Raw genomic sequence first — 18,145 nt, forward strand, 5'->3', positions numbered from 1 at the left:
GCTCCAGTGTGTGTGTGTGTGTGTGTGTGTGTGTGTGTGTGTGTGTGTGTGTGGTGTGTTAGTGTCCTGGCCTGTGATTTGTGAGGGAGTGGGGCAAAAGAGGAGTTCAGCGTCTGCGTGTGCCGTGTTTCAAGAGCGTGGACGCGGACGGAGACACTGACGTCCTGGCGTGAGATGAGTGGGAGGACGGGTGAGGACGGGTGAGGACGAGTGAGGACGGGTGAGGACGGGTGAGGACGAGTGAGGACGGGTGAGGGCAGCGGCGGCCAGCCGGGCCGCAGTAGGTGTGAGCTCGAGAAGGTTCCACGGGCAGTAAAACGTCTGCCACTCTGCTTATTGGGTTTCGCTGCGTCCCAGGCGAGTCGGGGGGCACCACGTGTCCACACATGGTTTGGACCAAACTGGGTTTAAACTACACGAAGCAGGAGTCAATATGTCCCCGCTGAGATTAGATTATGGAGTAAATGTAAGGGAGACGTTTTGTTTGTGTATTGTGGATACAGTTTGTCTCCTCAAAGCAAACATCATCCCAACAGCTCTAGAAATCCTCTCCCAGTGAGTCTGTGGTTGTTTGCAGCTCTGAAGCCGCCTGCTGCAGTCGTTATATACCAACAGGGCTGTATATAAAGTTTTACTACTGCCATTCATAGACGGGGAAACTCTCAACCGTCAAACCAGAGCCGAACGACACACGCTACGCAACGCAGAGAAATAAACCTGCTCCATATGTTTTGTAAAAACCAAACCGTAGCTGTGAAGTGGAGTCGCCGCTTTATTAGCGTGGGCGTTCGAGCCTGTGGAGAGAAAGTCCGAGGCCACGGCTACGGTTTGACACACTTCTCCTTCATATTGGTAACAGTCGGGGGTTCAGCGGTTCCCTGAGACTCACCCCAGGTAATCTCTTGTTTACCCTACACCAGATGCTCTCTGATCTTCTCCGAGGAGCCTTCAAAGGTGTAACGGACATCTAACAAAACGCAGCCAAAGTCCAAATAGAAACCAAAGTTAGCCTTGTTTTCCCTTCGTAGCAGAGGTTCGGGTTTTTGTCGGAAGCAGCGGGAGCCGGTGAACTCGGCCGTCTTGGCTGTCCTTTAATGGCGACCAGGCAGGAGAGCCGGGGCTTCGGTGGTTTTGGCAACAAATGAAACGGGCCCCTTTGAAGCTACCACAGACCCCTCAGACACGTCGCTTCACTTACAACACCGCTTTCCTCTCAAACGGACCACGTTTGACGTGAGCTTCAGGAATTTAAAATGGGACTCGGCCAAACGCGGTGTCAGCGGGGCCTGCGTCACAGAAAGGCTCTGTGCGGCCAGAGGCAGAATGTGAGCGTCACACATGAAGAACATGTCAGAGGATGTCTCACAGGTAATGATACAAACAACAGGAACATGGAACGGCGGAAAGAAAAAGCCCCAGAGTGAATATCGGTGTCAATCATTATTTATTTTCTTCAGCGTTCGTCTCAGCTTGTGAATATGATATTTCCACACGTTTTACAGGTTGCTAATTAAAATGCAGAGATTTAATGTCAACAGTAAAATCCATAATTAATTATTTAGAAGATTGCTTTAACTTTTGTACCCAAAGGTTTTAGCTTTGTGGTCACACTAAACTTATATTATACATAATAAACATGAAGCAAACACACTCTGGCCTGTTTGCAAAGACGTCCAGAAGTTCGAACTTTCACAATATTTTATAATAGTTTAAGTCAAATTGTATTTATTTATTTTTTTTATTCAGCATAACTCCAACCTTGTCCTTCATCAGTGTGGTAGTTTAATATTTAAATTTGCCAAATGACAGAATTTCAAGTCTTTTTTCCAGACGGCCCTCGGTGGGAACTCTGACACCAGACACAAAGCAGAGCGTCTGTCTCATTGCGCCTCACAGGAAATAACATCCCATCACCTTTCAACTTCACCAACGCTGCAGCCGACACTTCACAGGTCTACGTCTCTCTACGCACCTGAAGAACAGCCGGCTCGTTTCCGCTCAGAATTCACACGAGTGCTGTGCTTTGCATCTTTACAGGATGTGGTGTAAAAGAAGTGGTCTGGGAATAATAATATTATTTGAAGAGAGGCGTTTTCTCTGATCTCCAACATTTAATATTCAGCCTAATTAATAATTAACTTTCTCTCCTGACCTAAACGTATTCCAATAAACCAAATCTATTACATTGTATTAATACCACAGAAATATATCATATCTGCTTAGATTTGGTTTACTTTGTTTAATGACCAAACGGCTGTTTCCGCTTATTTAATTATTACCGATATAAAAGTCCCACGTCTGTGTTTTGTGATTAATCTACATTTTGTGTAAAGTGAACTATACTCAATAAAATGACTCAAAGAGAACTTTGGGTCATTTTGGCCATTTTCATTAACTTCGTTCCCAGCTGTTTTGAGAGAAGAGCCGTGGAGCCAGAGACGCTGGGGGAGAACGCGCTGTAAACGCTCGGTCGTGACAGATCCCCCTTTTTCCTTCGCCCCGTCCGAGGAAGAGAAAGAGAAAACTGTGGAACTGTGGTCCAGCAGGAAAACTCTCAGCCGACTGACTGAAACGCTTCACTGTATTACAAACACAAGCGAGCGACTTAAACAACCTTACAGCGTGAAGTTCCGCTGCAGCGCACGCGCCCGCCATTACTTTTAATTTACCCAGAGACGTTTACGCGTTGAATTAAAAAACCGAAACGAGTGTAAACTCGCGTTATTCATAAGGAAATCATTGAAATATGAATGTTACAATTTCACTGTCGTCATCGACCAATATTTTTTAAACTCCTCGAATGTAAACGAATATTACTTTCATACTCACAGGACATTTTAAAACTGGTTAGTTCTGATAAAAGGTGTCCCCGCGCGTCCATCTGTGCGCTTTCGATATGTTTTAAAAGCGACGTAGCCGGTGAGAACGTAGTTTTAATAGAGGCTCGGTGGAAACGCTCCTTTATATCGACGCGGAGCGACCCGCGGGGGGGCGCTGTGCGTCCACGCCAGCGGACGCTGGGTTCCCACAGGAAACGCACGAGCTCCTCAGGTTTGTTGTGGTTAAGTTGCATCCAAAGACAGACCGGGGTTTAACGATCGTCTCCTGCCCAGAGCCCACGTTCTCCACGTGGACCCCGTGATATTAAACTGTTCTTATTATAGCTTTGCCGCGAGACTTTTTTCAAGTCAAGTGTCAGTAGGAGACGGTCTTGTTCTGTTGTGCTCGAATCGTGCGTATGGGTGATTTGGAGTAAAGGAAGAAACGCTCGCCTAATTTACGTTTCTTTTAAAATCCAACTATAAAATTTAAAAAAAATCGAATCTGTTTTAGAGCAAACGTGGGAATGAACGATTAAGGTAGACATTTTTCCGTGCAGCCGCCTGAGTTGTAACCCCTCCCTCTCTCTCTCTCTCTCTCTCTCTCTCTCTCTCTCTCTCTCTCTCTCCCTCTCTCTCTCCACTCTCTAGACCTCCACAGCCGTGAGCTTCATTCCGGTGCACAAGTCGAGCGAAGCAGACGGTCCGCGCAACAGCAGCTAAAGTCGATCAATTCGCTCAGGGAATAAATAACTACAAACCGCGCGGCTGTTTCATTCTTTATGGGAATACCACTCGATCGAGGACGCACGTGAGCGCGCATACGCCGGGCTGGGACTCTACACCATGGTTCTGACACAAGTGCCGCTGTCTTTGCGTCTCTGACCGCAGAACGAAAAGTCTGCGTCTCCCGTCGAAGGCTGTTACTTATTGTTTTGTCGCCAGTGACTGTCAGCGAGTTGTTGCTGGGGGAATGTTCTCCGGATGGTGACGACGGACCGGACCGGTTGTCTGCTTGTTCGCTCCACGCGAGGGGGGAAAGACTGAGGGACTTGAGCGCGTTGCATTTTCCCGTGGCTGAAGCGAAGGGCTGCTACGTCCACGCGTCTGACGCCGAGGCTGTCGCTTCCTCCCGCTCTGCGTGCGCTTTGGTGAATGGGCTTCACTGCGCTCCTGGAGGCTTGACGCAGCTGGGACCGGGACAGACACGGGGACTGGGACGGGGACGTGGCGCGTCGGATCACGCAGGATTGTTTTCCGTGGGTCTATTTACATGTCCAAGCTGACCACTTTCTGACAATGGATTACTTTCTGCTGTTATGCGGCATCTTGCTGCCCGCGGTGTCCGCTGTGGAAGGTAAGATTTATCCTCCTCGCACCGTCCACGCTTGGCACACGCTGCCTGCCTAAATGTCTTATTCCCCCACGCCACGCGAGCCAGCACCCGTGCCTCCGAGAGGCTGGGCACCGCAGCGGGTGAGGCGTCCTAATACCCGGTTTCTTTATTTCTGCCAGCCTCGAATTCAGAGTCACATTATCTTCCAAAGTGGCCATCTGGCTTGTTTTAAGGTTCTCTAATGGCATTATTGGCTGTGCGCGGCCGAGCTCTGTGGCCACGACGGCGCTCAATACGCAATTGTTATGCGCGTTAACGAGAACTCATCCCTTTCAATGCTAGTTGTGTATTCTGTTTGTCTCGTCGACAATTGCGGACGGCGAACGCTTCTTTTCGTCGCTTTAAAGAAATTAGCTCTACACTGAGACTCATCGGGGAGTCGCGGCGTCGAGACCCTCCGGACGCTTCCCTCAGGTCCGATGCGTGTATTTTAGGCTCTAGGAGTGTGTGGCCTTTTGACATGTGGACAATCAGTTTAGCTCTGGTGCATATACATTATAATAGCCATTTTAAATCTCTGTTCATTTTGGGAAAGCTTTGTTTTGTTATTTAAGGGCGACTACAATTAAACGCAGTACTGCTGTAAAATATTTAATAATTCTTTATCTCTGTGTTCATTATGTCTTGTAGTTTTGTTAAATGCTTTTGTTAAAGTAGAATCGATTAATAATTTTTATATCTATATATATATTTCTTACGGTTGCTTTCAAGATCTAAGCCATGTTCTGGCTGAGTGTTGATGTTTGTCGTGCGCAAAATCGATAGGAAAATCTCGCTCTCCTTAACTGTCACCAGAATAGTGTCCAGGTCTTGTGTTATTTCGTCCACGCGTGTGCGAATATCTCACTGTGCTCCATTCGACGAAATAAGAATAGGCGATAGCTGAAACAAGGTTACAAAGGGGCCTGAAGCTTGAACTATGAAGCAGGAGCCCAGACGAGGCTCCCGGTTGGTTTGTGATGCCAGTAGGAAAGTAGGACAGTGGGCCACTGGCTCAGTGGCGCTTTTCTCTGCTCGCGTTTCTGTTTTTCTAACAATAAAATTTCAGCAGCATTTGATTTCCCGTAAACAAAAAAAGCTGTTGTGATCAAACGTTTTACACTTTTATTTTGAAAGGAAAACTTTTATCCTGTTTATTTTTCCAAGGTATACGCAGAGCAGACACATAAACGGAAACGACTTAAGCATAAAACTTTTCGCTTTGAGAATAAACGTTCGTTTCACTTCGCTCCAAGCGAAGCACGTTTGAATAACTGCGCGCATTGGATCCGAATCTGTCGCTCTCCTCACTTCTCGGGGATTTGACCCTAATTCTAGAAAACAGTCCTGTAACAATGGGTGCCGAACGAAGGTCCCACTGCTTGAACCCCTGGTGAGATCACCATACTGAATAAATGGCTTTCCACGCCACTGCTTCCTCTGTCAGAACCGCAGGCGAAGGATACGCGCGCGCGGAGGGTAATGGAAATGGTGTGAACCTTATCTGATAAGAGTTGTTGTTTTATTGTAGCGTTTTTTGATAAGAGGGAGACGAAGCAGACTGCGATAAGAGTTCTAACACAGAAGTGAGGCACTCGCTCGAAGACGCTGTGTTAATAAGAGCCATCCATCAAACTGCTTTGGATGCTGAATGAAGTACTGAACTATTCATAATTAACGCCACACTCTGTGCATATGTGGTTCTGCCCGGTTGTACGATAGACTAATATCAACTCCTCCTGGACCCTGAATTGTTTTGAAATTGTAGTTCTTACCTTGGTAGAAACCCCCTTGACCCCTCTCAGTGACCCCTGTAGGTCACAGGACCCCCGTTGGAAAGCACTGACTGAAAACACATGGTTTGAGTGGGTGACTGGCTCCATGTTGTGGAGGAGATCGTGGCTCCAGAGGTAAAACTACAAGGAGAGAGGAGAAGAAGGAACGAGAGGAAAGAGGGGCTTTTTTTTCTTGGTAACAGCAGAGCGTTGGCCTGAAGTTGATGTATTTCGTTTGAACTATCTATTCTCTACATAAGTGATGCCATAAATTGTACCCAGCTGACCTGGCTGTGGAGGTTTACCTAAGCTTTTAATGCAGCTGAATGATTTATGACGGCTCCACTGGCTTCTTTCTGGGATCCAGGTTTAGGCTGTAGGGAGAACAAGCGGCCTGGCTGCTGAAGCTCCTGCGGCCTCACGTGCTTCTGTCCGGAGCTCAGGGTCAGACAGCCCGAGGACACGGCCCTTAGTCAACACTTACGTACATCCACGTAATTACTTACGTACGCACTTAATTAGTCTTTCTTTTCTTTTTCTTTTTCTTTTTTTTTCTTTTCTTTTCTTTTCTTTTCTTTTCTTTCTTTCTTTCTTTCTTTCTTTCTTTCTTTCTTTCTTTCTTTCTTTCTTTCTTTCTTTCTTTCTTTCTTTCTTTCTTTCACTCTTTCACTCTTTCACTTTCCGATTTTAAATTGCTTATAATTATTAATGTTCGCTTCAGCAAGTGACTCTCGGCCCGAAATGTGACGCCCACGAGCGGTTCATGGGACATTTTGCCTCGCAGATATTTATGACCTTCCTTATTCGTCGATCTTATCTAAATAATTAAAATATCCAGCTCACTCCTAATTTAATTAATTCGGACTGTTTGGACATCAACACATCTTTAATGTGTAAATCGCCGATCGCAACCCCAACGTCAGCTGTTTTGCTTTGCATCAAATAATTAAGCTCGCCGCGCTTTTGTCAACATTGTGAAATTGATTGTTGCGGCGCCGAGGTCAGGAGAGCGAGCGGCCTCTCTGCGTGTCCGAAAGGCCTCGGCAGTGGAACTACAGCTGCTATCAGTAGTCTGCTGAGGAGACAAATTGCGTCGATGACAGTCGTCTGTAGCGCCCGGGCGCTTTGGTTACTCTCCGGTGTAAATTACTTGTGATGGAGGGAGGCAGCGCGGGGGGAAAAACGCGAGCGCAGGCACCGTAATGATATTCAGGTCAGAGCGGCGCGCGTTAGACCCATTTAGACTGTTTTAATGCAGCCCTGCTCTACATTATAGCATTCTGGTGCTTATACTTACTGAAGATATATTACTGTTCCCGTCTAAACTCTACCAGCCCGTAGGCAAAGCAGCAGCGGGGAGAGCTGTTTTATGAGAAAATGAACTCCGTCGCTCGAGTTCAGCGGAAAAGTGCTGTGTGTTTAACACGACGCACGCGTTTGATTGCGCGTCAGAATCACGAAATCGTCTCTTTAGAGTAACTCCCGTGGAATAGTTTTACGCCTAAACGAACGCGAGCAGTTCCTCGCAGCCTGAGTTAAGGTTCCCCCGTTTTCTTCTATTTATGGACGCGTCTTTCGTGGATTTTACGCACAAGCAGCGCCTTTGAAGCGCACATGTTTATGTTTTTATGTGGGTGAGATCACACCTCCACGGGAGCGTTCCCGCGCCTGTTTGCAGTTGGCACGTTTCTCATCAAGCTCAGTCTGTCTTGATTTATTCTCCCCCCGTTCTTTCTTCGGCAGAGGAGGTCCCTCCTCGTCGTCATCGTTGTTTTACTGTCAGACATTGCTGGGGCGTGAGGCAGTGGCAAAACACAACATTTGTTTTCACTTAGTGATCATTAAATAAAACACAGTCTTTCGAAACAGTCAACGTTGAATTAAGAAAAAAAAGCCAATTAAAAGTCATCTGTTCTTCTGTATATTTAAAATGAAAACACTGAGTTAGAAAATTCGATTCCTATAAACAACCAGTCGCCTAACGTCAAGAGTAGTTGAACATAAATTATATGATATAAACATCGAACAAGTATTTAATGTTTTTTTAAATAATGTTTCGAACGCCAGACTGTGATAACTTGGTTGATATTTTAATTTAATTGCACTATAGAAGTAACATCCCGTTCAAACACCATTAATATTTATAATACAACGTTGAATGGAGCCATTTTGTCGGACACACTTGCTGCCGTCGAGGGCCTTCACAGACTCCATGAGGCCGTGGCCTGAGCAGCAGAGAGTCAGCTGCGTTAAAGTTTTACTCCACCAGCTCCTCTCTGTAACATTCAAAGGCAAATCACCGAACAAATGTATCTAGGGCCACTATTGAGGTGACAAAGGAAACTATTAGTGGCTGTATGGCGCCTATCATGCGGACCATTCAGGGGCCGAGTGGAAACGTCCTAAAGAGGCGTGAAAGCGAATTTGCAAAATAAAAGCAAAGTCATTTAGGCAATTCTACTAATGAATCACTGTCGAGGGCAGAGGAGAGGTCAGCAAAATGGTAACTCGATCTGCCTGTCTGTCTGTCTGTCTGTCTGCCTACAAACAACACCATTCTGGTGGAGACGTCATTTGCATAAACACCCCCACAGCTTACGCAGTGTCAGCTGATGAGGACTTATTGATCGAACGAATCAGCGCTGTTCAGCCCTTTCAAACCGCAGAATCAGGTTTGATGCGGAAGACTGCCTCGCTGCCTCCTTGCTAGAAGCCATTACCGATCCATGAGGATATTTATTAGTGCATCCTGAATCAATTTCGTTGCCATCGAGGCACATTCGGCACAAAGAGTAAAGAATAATAAAACAAACAAAGATTTAAAGTTGTAGGCCTCAAAATCTATTAGAGTTGATTCATGACTAATTAATTAAATAATAATAAGTAAAATAACACAAAGACAATCCAAACATATTTACACAAAAATAGAAGTATTGTTCGAAAATAATAGTATGTGAAAAAAGTAAATAAATAAATAAAATATAATATAATAAATTATAAAATAAAATAATAATATTAATAATATTTTATATTGTTTATATTAGTTATATTGTTGTCATGTCTAAATATAATTATTATATAAATGTCCAATTTGTGTGAGGGCACAAATGGGTGCAGCTGTAGAACAGTAGGAACATGATCCAGTAAGTATTCATGAATAATAAGGAATAGAAGCAGAAAAGGCAAACAAACACATGAAACTGCACGTGAGGCAACAACAGAATATGTTCATCAGGATTATTTTGGTACACTGACCTACCACACACTTATAGGTCATAGGCAGCAGCCATGTTGAACAGATGTACAGTGACTTAGGTTCAGATTGGTAAAAGGCGCTCAGGAAGAAGGGGGAGTGGATGACGGCATGCTGGGAGCCGGGGTGGGATGGTACGAGGGGGCGCAGTCTGGTGTTGGTTGGGATTTGGATCAGAGACCCAGAGCAGGCAGCATAGCTGACAGACTTTACAGACGCAGTGGGCCTGTGGGAGAGGTCATGTGCACCGATGGACGGCGCACGGCTCAAATGGCGGCACGGAAAGATTCACCGGGCTGGAATTTCACATGTACGCCAGCGACAGCCATTTCAGGGGCCTTCACACGTCCAAAGGCGAACCAGGCAGAATGGCCACTGAAAGTCTGGACGCCGTCCACTCGGCTTCCGACCAGCATGAAACGAGAGGCGGCATCAAGTCAAGCCTGGTTCCTATGCTGGAGCTTTACAGATTAAAAAGACCAGTCTGGGTCTGGTACAAACTCAAGCTACGAGAAGACTCAGAGGAAGCATTATGACACTGGGCTTTGTAGACTGCAGGTGTTGGTTTCCAGTGACCTTCAAATGTGGTTCAGCTCCACAAAACAGCCACGTTAACATGTGCACAATAGCAGCAACACAGCTGAGCAGCCAACAACCTGTAATGCAGTGCAACGCGGCCGTCGTCACACACCTCGAGCTGCTTTAATAACAGAGCCGTGGCTGCAGAGGAGTTTGTCACAGTGTGATCTTCTGAGGACACATTCTGGAGGCTTTCCAGGGCTCTACGTGTGCGTGTGGCTGTTTTGTGTGTGGAATTTGCGTGTGCAGTCCGTCCTGGCATCCAACAGAGGGGCCTTGTGGGATGGCAGGTCTTTGACACCCACTGTCGAGAGCAAGCAGGGGTGGGCAAATGCGTCTGGGCCTGCCCACCGCACAGACACACTGCTGCTGTCTGCAGCCAGTCGAGCAGAACAAGGGCGAGCGAGAGAGAGAGAGAGAGAGACACACACACGCACACACACACACACACACAAACACAGAGACGCAAGCAGAGAAAGCGAATGAGAGGAGAGATTTGGAGCAATATGGGTGGTACGTCTAGGGGGTAGGAGTGTGTGTGTGTGTGTGTGTGTGTGTGTGTGCTGGAGGCACAGTAGGGCATTACGTCTGACAAACACCCATGTGAATCATGTTAGATTTATCGTTTCTCATGTTATTTTATTCTGGGCTATAGCTGTCACAACGCATTCGCAACCGGTTTTGTGTTGTCATGAGAGAGATCAGGTTGTGTGTGTGTGTGTGTGTGTGTGTGTGTGTGTGTGTGTGTGTGTGTGTGTGTGTGTGTGTGTGTGTGTGTGTGTTTCACATTGTCAGGCTCACTCACTCCGGAATCGTCCCGCTCTTTGATTCTTGCCGAACTGTATTAATGGCTTTCAAAATACTGCTGAAATGTTTGACATAATATTAACGGCCGTCAGAGCTGATGTTTTATAGTCCTTGTCTGCACCGCATGTCCATAAAGTGCAGCTGAAATTACCATGTGTCAAAACGTCCAGATTACAAGTGAGTTAAGACCTGCACCCACACACACTCGGCCCATGTCTTGTGACCCCTGTTCAGAGGTCACAGGGGGTCTGTTCAGTTTTTTTCTTTTATTTTGGCGGGGCTGTCCCCCAAGGCTGGTCCTGTTCCTTTGCAACAATGGCCGTCCTAACACAATCAAGCTCCAGGGGCTCTAGTTTTCCAGTGAATAAAAATACACTGAAAGAGGATGTGTGTATTTGTACAGGCCGACTGTGCAACGCTCCACAGCTCGTCGACACACACAAACATTCGCACAACAAGACCGGCTCGAAAGCCCAGGGAGATTCTATCTTCGTGGCGCTGTGCGCTTGATTTCTTTTCGTGGTCCCGCCCGACCTGCGGATCCGGGAGCGGTGCCGCCCGCCGTGGAACAGCCGGGCGCCAGCGTGGACGAGCGTCGGCCATCGGCGCTCGTCTCCTGGCAGAAACGCCGGAGGACCTGGGCTGCAGCCTCCATCCGCCTCGCGGCCTCCGACCCCCGCTTTCACCGGCCACAGGCTTTCGTAACAAACTTTGCAGATGAAGATCTTTGAGTCTCGTCTTTAAGAACAGCCAGTTACGTGCGTGGACGAGTGGACGCCGCTGTAAAACACTGTGCTCGAGGCATCACCTGCTTTCAGCCTGTGGCAGGGTTGTTAAATGCGAGAGGAGATGAGGGGAACGGGGTGCGTTTGATGAGTCCACCTCACAGAGTCTCGCTCTGTGCTCTTGTTTCCTTCAAGAGCAGGAAAACAGCTTTTGCTAATTTTCCCACAGACGCCTGAACGCGCCTGAATGTGGGGAGAGCAGTTGCTGCGGGGGGAGAAGCTGAACTCGTGACTGATGTGATGGCTCTGAATGTCCACTGTGATTACCTCTAATGTGAGACAGGGTGTATATTTTGCCTGGCGAGGGGTCTGGGTGTGAGCGTTCCCGTGGTGCACAAGGCCACTATTACACCTCTCCCTGAGCGCTTCCCCGACACCCCTCGCCACCTGCACTTCATCTGCACTTCAAAAGGCCTGCAGGCAGGAGGAGGGCTCCCCGCGTCCATTAAATATGTTTCCCTTCTCCTTTTTTCAGCATATCAGTAGGTGTAACCGGCTCCCTTATCCACAGTCTATCACACTCAGCCTCAACTCGCTCCTAAACACAGTCTACGCGCACACGCAGGGTAAATCCAACATATTTCAGTGGCGGCGCCACCAATCACGCGTGACCTTTTGTCAAGATATTTACATAATCCCCATGGTTCCACGCTGCAGTCTCCTGGAGGCGCCGCCAGCTGTGTGGAGCATTTATTTAACCTCAGCTCAAATTGAAGCGGAGTCTCAGTGACACAGTGACTTTTAAGTGAGTGCAATATTCAGAGGACAGTGAAGGGGAGGTCTAAAAGCCCGACTGGTTATTATTGCGAGGGGCATTTTATGGGAGTCATCCTGCAAATGTGAAGGTGTTGCTTTTGCTCTTTTGTTGCCCAGATGGTCCTAACACCTGTCCATTTGGTGGAGCTGAGAGCTGGAGGTGTGGAGGGTGGGGTGGGGATTCAGAGGAAGCGATGAGAGGGGTGTGAAGCAGCAGACAGAAGGGGGGGGGGTCACACGGATACAAGGCGTTCAAATATGGTTACACTCTATGGTATGGTAGTCGCTGGATGAGACTTTGACCAGGGATTTGACAACAAGGGCTGTGAAGGACTAATTGCAGGGAGCCAGATGAAAGCATCGGACAAAATAGCCTGTCCACCTCCCTCTGTGCCAAGTCAGGCCGTAAACAGCCTCCCTCTCTAGCCTCACGCCCGATGGAAATCCCTCCTGACCTCTCAACTCTCGTCAATTGTGACAGTTGTTAAATCACGCAGCGCCACACATGCGTGCACGCGTTATCTCCAAACCTCGTCCGACGCGAACGCGCACACACACACACACACACACACACACACACACACACACACACACACACACACACACGCTCCTTAGGGTCAGAGCCCACGTTCACAGCCACTCACGGTCCCGCTAATGAATCAATCAGCTGATTCCCTTCGTTTCGTTGCTGTCAGACCCCATCGATCAGCCTCTTTCTCTCCATCCCAGCAGAGCAGCGGGGGAGCGGGGGAAGAAGGGGCTCGGAACATCCAGGCGCTTCAAAGAGCCCTGGTTTCTTATCTGCCTTGGTTACCCACAAATCTGGTGTTTTGATGGTGTGCAGCGGTGTGAACGTATGTGTGTGTGAAATGAAAGAGAAGGGATTAAAAAAAAAGATCAAGAAGGCATCATCTCCAAGAGTTTCCGCATGATATCTGTATCTGACCTTCCCTTTACCTCTGCAAGACTGTGGCGTTGGCACTTTGAATTCCAACATCACAGGACGGCTAAAGATAGCGGGCGCAGGATTTCAGCCAGGTGCAAACTCACCCGCGTCCAGGGATGCCCCTTAATTTCTATGATGCATAAACCTCCCCGTTCTGCTCGGGGGGGGGGGGGGGGGGGGGGGGGGGGGGGGGGGGGCTCTCTCCTGGATACATGAGCAATGTGTGGGGTGGGTCCAAATCTCACCACGCTCCACTCCGCCCACTGAGTCAAAGTCAGAGAGGTTGGTTATTAAAGTACCTCAAAGTCGGCGGGGCCCGTGCTGAGCGAGGCCGAGGCAGGAAGAGCAGGACGCAAAGCGCGAGTGAAGCTCCTCGGCAGTTTGGAGGCTCGCGGAGCGAAGGTCGCCGTGGCCGCGGTCAGAGGAGGACGGGTGGAGGAGGAAGACTTGAGCAGCGGTGGGTTCTCAGATGGTGAGCAGAGAAACTGTGACCTCCTGACTCGGACTTGTACCTCAGCATATCCTCACATTCAAATGAAAGTCTAGGCTTTGACGCCGTCGAGAAAGAAGCTGCCTGTTATTCCGTTTTAATGAACCTGACGAGGAAGCCGCTGCCAATCAATGGGAACACTGTGCGGCAATTTCAAGATGCCATCTCCGACAGTGTCAGCGCGGGCAATTCAGCGGCAGCGGCAGCGAAATAATTAGAGTCGAACAAAAGGCGGAGAGAGTGAGTGAGTGCATAAACAAAGCGCTCATATGCGCTGTGATTGCAGGCGTATCAATATCCAGGCATTGTGCTTTTATTACAGGCGGTTAAAGGGATGAGTCAACAATGAAGCGCCTTGTTAAACGGAGAACGGGCCTTTGCAGACGCGTTGCGTTGACTGGGTTTTAGTGGGCCGGGCCGCGCGTGCCTGCAGACACGGTTTGGCGGGTTTGTCAGGTATCGCCGAGCCGCGGTGCCGGCGTGCCAGCCAGACAGCGCGGCGCTCCAGCCTGCCAAGGAGGAAGAACAGGGCGCTGCGAGGATTTCCACCAAAAACGGGGGCATTAGGCGCAATCCCCCGCACACAAAGCGCCCTTTTATTCCGTGTTTACCTTCCTCCCTTCAGCCGCGCTGTCAATCTCTTTGTCCTTGTCCCGTTTCCCAGCCGTGCTCTTAGCCCTGTGATCCCCCCCCCCCCCCCCCCTCTTCAACTGTCTTACTGCACCTTTGTTCCTCCACATCATCCCCCTTGTCGGCCGTTCTGCCCTCTGCCTCTTGTCAGCCCAGTCTTCCGCAACTGCAGCATATCACAGTTACAGTCGCTCTTAATTGCGGTATTAATTTCTTCACCCCGTTATCCCGCGGCCCCGCGATATTCAGGCCCCAGCAGTAGCAGTAAATAACAGACAGACACACGTTATTTGCGACTCGGAGGCACTTAGTCGATGCCCGCGTCCTGATAAAGTCTTGGCCGTGGGTATTAGTGTATGAGATGAGTGTCAGCAGTCAACAGGCATGTGATCTCCATCCGCCCCTCCCTTAAAGAGCTTCCTGTGTCTCACAAAGGCTAAAAGGTGTTCTGTAAGCCGCAAAGGGGAGAAAGAGGTTCAAAGACACGTTTGCAACACGCTCCTTCTTTTTCAGCGTGTCATCGTCGCCCCTGGCTGTTTTTTCTTCTTCTTCTTCTCCACAGAACCCGTTCCTTGCCTGTCAGCTCGGACAATAGGAAAGATTAGCACAGAGGGAACGCAGACACAGAGAGGCCGGCGTGGGCGTCACACGGGGGCCTGTAACGCAATATATTGCTTTAGACGGCAGAGGGGGTCTAAGTGTGAGGCCTTAAATACCGCAGACGAGCGCAGTGTGAAAACAATCGACGGGGACATGAAAGTGCGGGTGCGAACGCACAGAGGGGTCACATAACTCCCAGCCAGATGGGGATGGTCAAGCGAACGGGGGGGGGGGGGGGGGTGTTTACGCCACTAGTGTCAGGGAAGGGCTGCAGACGCATTCTCCCCCGTGCCTCTTTGGCCTCGGCGGATCCCCGGGGGAGCGGCAACTAAAAGGGTGATGATGATTAGAGATTCAATTTGACTTGCCATCAATCAATGCCATCCTCCGCCCAAGCAGACCGAGTTTGCACCTCCTGGGATTCACGCCGCTTTTTTTTTTTTTTTTTTTCACGCTTTGTTAATTAAGTGGCCAAGCTGCCCCGGCGCTTATTTATTTATGAATCCTCGCTTCGACCACTGCTGGGGATCGCTCGGTCTTCCCTAATTAGTGCCTCGCTAATGGCCCAGCTTCCAGACGATCTATACGATCTCGCCCCGGCCTCGTCGCGTCTGCACCCTCACGACCTTGGCGTCACACAGGCCGCGTCCGGATCTGTGTGTCTGTGGATGAAGTGAGATAATGAGGCAACGCTTACAAAAACCCATTTGCATCTCGGCCTGTTTAAATGATTCCTCACCTGTTTATGAAGCCGGGGGCCGAGCACCCCGGATGTGCTGGGCCCTGGCAGCCGTTAGATGAGGAGGAACAGACGGAGAGGCTTCATGTTGGTGAAATATTAACAGTTTCCCAGAGCAGCGAAGGCTTTACCCATTTAATTTATTGATACGCACAGCTTCACCCAAACAAGCACTAGATGTATAACAGATGTACAGTGTAGACCTCACAACACCTTTTTAATGAAGTGTTTTGGAAGCATCACATCATTCCTATAACCTCAGTCTTATAATTACTGTTAACTGCCATCAGTCAGGCAAACACCCCGCCCAAAAGCCTTTCCCCTGCTTTGAGTGAAGTCACCGTTAAGGGTCAGTGAGCCCATCCAGGGCGGCCTTGTGTGGTGCGGGTTGAATGCCATAAACACTGGTCCTGAATCAGATTTACTGCCCAGCAGCCCTGGGGATTCATTTGTATTCCAGCCACTTGGGCTCGCTCAGGGTCAGGGCCGATGACTAATCAGGTCGTTGCTGATCCACACCCTGCGGTTGAAGCATTACCAGCTCCACCTAGCTCCCTTGGACCACCACGGGGTCTGGCTGCGGCTGAGTGCTGGAGGTAGATGGGGCGCATGTGACTTGGCTGGAGACGCCCGGGCCTCCGATGCATCTCCTTTCACGACTGAAGCTGGGGGGAAAAACAAACTTGCACCTTGTTGTTGTTGCCTTTAGATTTTATCCGCAGCAGAATTGAACCCAGCTGAACACACGTGCTAACGACTGAGCTTAGGCATAAACATTGAGATTGTTATTTTTTAACTAGCTAAATGTGCCACAGGCTGTTACAAAGCGGGTGGGAGGGAGGCCAGTTATGGAAAAGTTAACTATTACTCATCTTAAACTGCCGCGTCACCATCTGTAAGTTATTACAATTATTAAGAATAATCAGTTTATTAATCAAATGACTTACTAAAGTCACCAGATTCAAGTCAACCCCCCCCCCACACACACACACACACACACTCTGTTGGTGGAGTCAATGTAACACTTCCGCAATTGGGTGGAAATTCCCAGACACCCAGTATTCCCCGTTGTATACACATATACATCATATTCACATACATGCAAACCATAAATACATGTTTTAGATACAGGAGAATGTACGAGCATACAAGCATGTTCAAACACGCACTGTCAGCACATAAATCAATGAGTGCCTGGTCTTGTGAGCGGGGCTGTGGTGTGTGTGTGTGCGCGTGTGTGTGTGCGCGTGTGTGTGTGCGTGTGTGTGTCTGTTGTGTAGGTGGTGATGGCGTCGGAGGAACCGGTGAAACTACGCTCCCTCTGAACTGCCAGCTATAGTTATACATCGATGACGGCTGAATAATACATTAGCCGAGGTAGCTCACATTCCTCCTACATATTCCATGAGACGGACTGATCACATTTTGAAAAGCAGCCATAGCTTTACATCATATATAGGGAAATAACAAGCATGCAGACAGAATATTGTTAATGCAGAGCCACCTGCTCCCTCTGTCGTCTGATTGGTCCTCATCCTTCAGCCAAACCTACCTGCTTCCTGCTTCCTGATGTCCAGAGGACACACTCCGTTCAGTCCAGTCTGGATGGGCTTTAAGGGACCTGCTGGAGTGTGCGAGGGTCCTTGTTGCAAGTGCCTCTGTAATCATGTGCGATTATTTAGACATCCGTCTTGCTGGGCCGATGACAGGTTGAGATTTTGTTTGCGTATGTGCGGTAGAGTGAGATCGAAAGCTCATTTTGGCCGCGCTTGTGTCGACTGCTGCAGCGTGTGTGTTCGTGTCTCTGCGTTCTGGCGTTCTGGGACCCGTGTCCTTGCCAGTCGCTCTGTTTTCGTGCATGTGCCTGAGCATATGTGTGCGTCAGCGGGTGTGTGTGTGTGTGTGTGTGTGTGTGTGTGTGTTACTAACCACTGTATGATTTATTCCTTCTCTCTGCTGCTGCTGTCTGGGGCCCTCTGTGTGTCATGCCAATGCACAGAGGTCTTTATGTAATTGAAGTGGGCTTGTGAAAGCTCCCGCCATATGGACCCCAGCAGCATTGGATGACTGTCTGTCCATCCGTCAATTTCTTTTAATTGCCCAGAGCCCGGATTCTATCTATCGAGTGGCTTCTCCATAGGTTAAATACATTAATATGTAATAAGGCTTGGGACTCCTCCAGTCCCTGACCAAGATACTGACCAGATAATGCTGAGCAGGGCTGGGAGCAGGTAGCGAGTGCAGTGAGACCGAGGCTGAAGTCTGGCTACTTTCCCAAGTGAGCAAAAGGAGGAAGCTCACATCCTCCTTTCTGTGTGACATAAAAAGAACAAAATGGTTTCTCTATGACTAACAAGTTCCCTATGAGCGATGAAGTTTGATTTATTATTGTAAAGCTGGGATCAGCAGCAACCCCCGAACCCCCGACAGGACAAGCCATAAGCTAACGGCCGGATAAAGGTGCTTATTGTTGTGTCTCATGATGTTTATGCCCTGGTGTGTATTTTGGAGTTGCCAGTTTTCACACCAGTGATGTGGGTTATTATTGTAATTACACCACTGCCCTAAAATAATAATATGCTGCAATACAA

The 18,145-nt window shown here is 48.7% G+C and overlaps 1 protein-coding gene and 2 long non-coding RNA genes across 12 annotated transcripts in view; 1 reads left to right on the top strand and 2 right to left on the bottom strand.

The window, feature by feature from the left end:
- Positions 1–1,427: 1,427 nt before the first annotated feature.
- LOC129603943 (uncharacterized) lies at positions 1,428–3,494 on the bottom strand. The gene is made up of 2 exons (XR_008694359.1): positions 2,830–3,494; positions 1,428–2,579 (listed from the first exon to the last, which is right to left on the bottom strand). It is a non-coding gene; the product is annotated as an uncharacterized LOC129603943 (long non-coding RNA).
- A 10-nt stretch (positions 3,495–3,504) lies between these two features.
- The window catches only part of LOC114853042 (ephrin type-B receptor 3-like), a 51,684-nt gene continuing 37,043 nt past the window's right edge, over positions 3,505–18,145 (top strand). For 2 of the 7 annotated variants that reach the window (XM_029145908.3, XM_029145913.3), the window contains exon 1: positions 3,505–4,176. In XM_029145908.3, the coding sequence (XP_029001741.1) occupies positions 4,119–4,176 (58 nt within the window). In that variant the 5' untranslated portion in view covers positions 3,505–4,118. The remainder of the gene's footprint in view (positions 4,177–18,145) is intronic. The other 5 variants (XM_029145907.3, XM_029145910.3, XM_029145909.3 and 2 more) reach the window with 3 other exon arrangements.
- LOC114853044 (uncharacterized) overlaps positions 15,080–18,145 on the bottom strand; it is a 101,915-nt gene continuing 98,849 nt past the window's right edge. For 2 of the 4 annotated variants that reach the window (XR_008694357.1, XR_005897510.2), the window contains 2 exons: positions 17,757–17,865; positions 15,080–16,219 (listed from right to left, as the gene is read on the bottom strand). This is a non-coding gene — a long non-coding RNA (uncharacterized LOC114853044). Of the gene's footprint in view, positions 16,220–16,823; positions 17,213–17,756; positions 17,866–18,145 lie in introns of those variants that run through there. The other 2 variants (XR_008694358.1, XR_008694356.1) reach the window with 2 other exon arrangements.

This window comes from Betta splendens, chromosome 4 (assembly GCF_900634795.4).
Source record: "Betta splendens chromosome 4, fBetSpl5.4, whole genome shotgun sequence".
Classification (NCBI taxonomy): domain Eukaryota; kingdom Metazoa; phylum Chordata; class Actinopteri; order Anabantiformes; family Osphronemidae; genus Betta; species Betta splendens.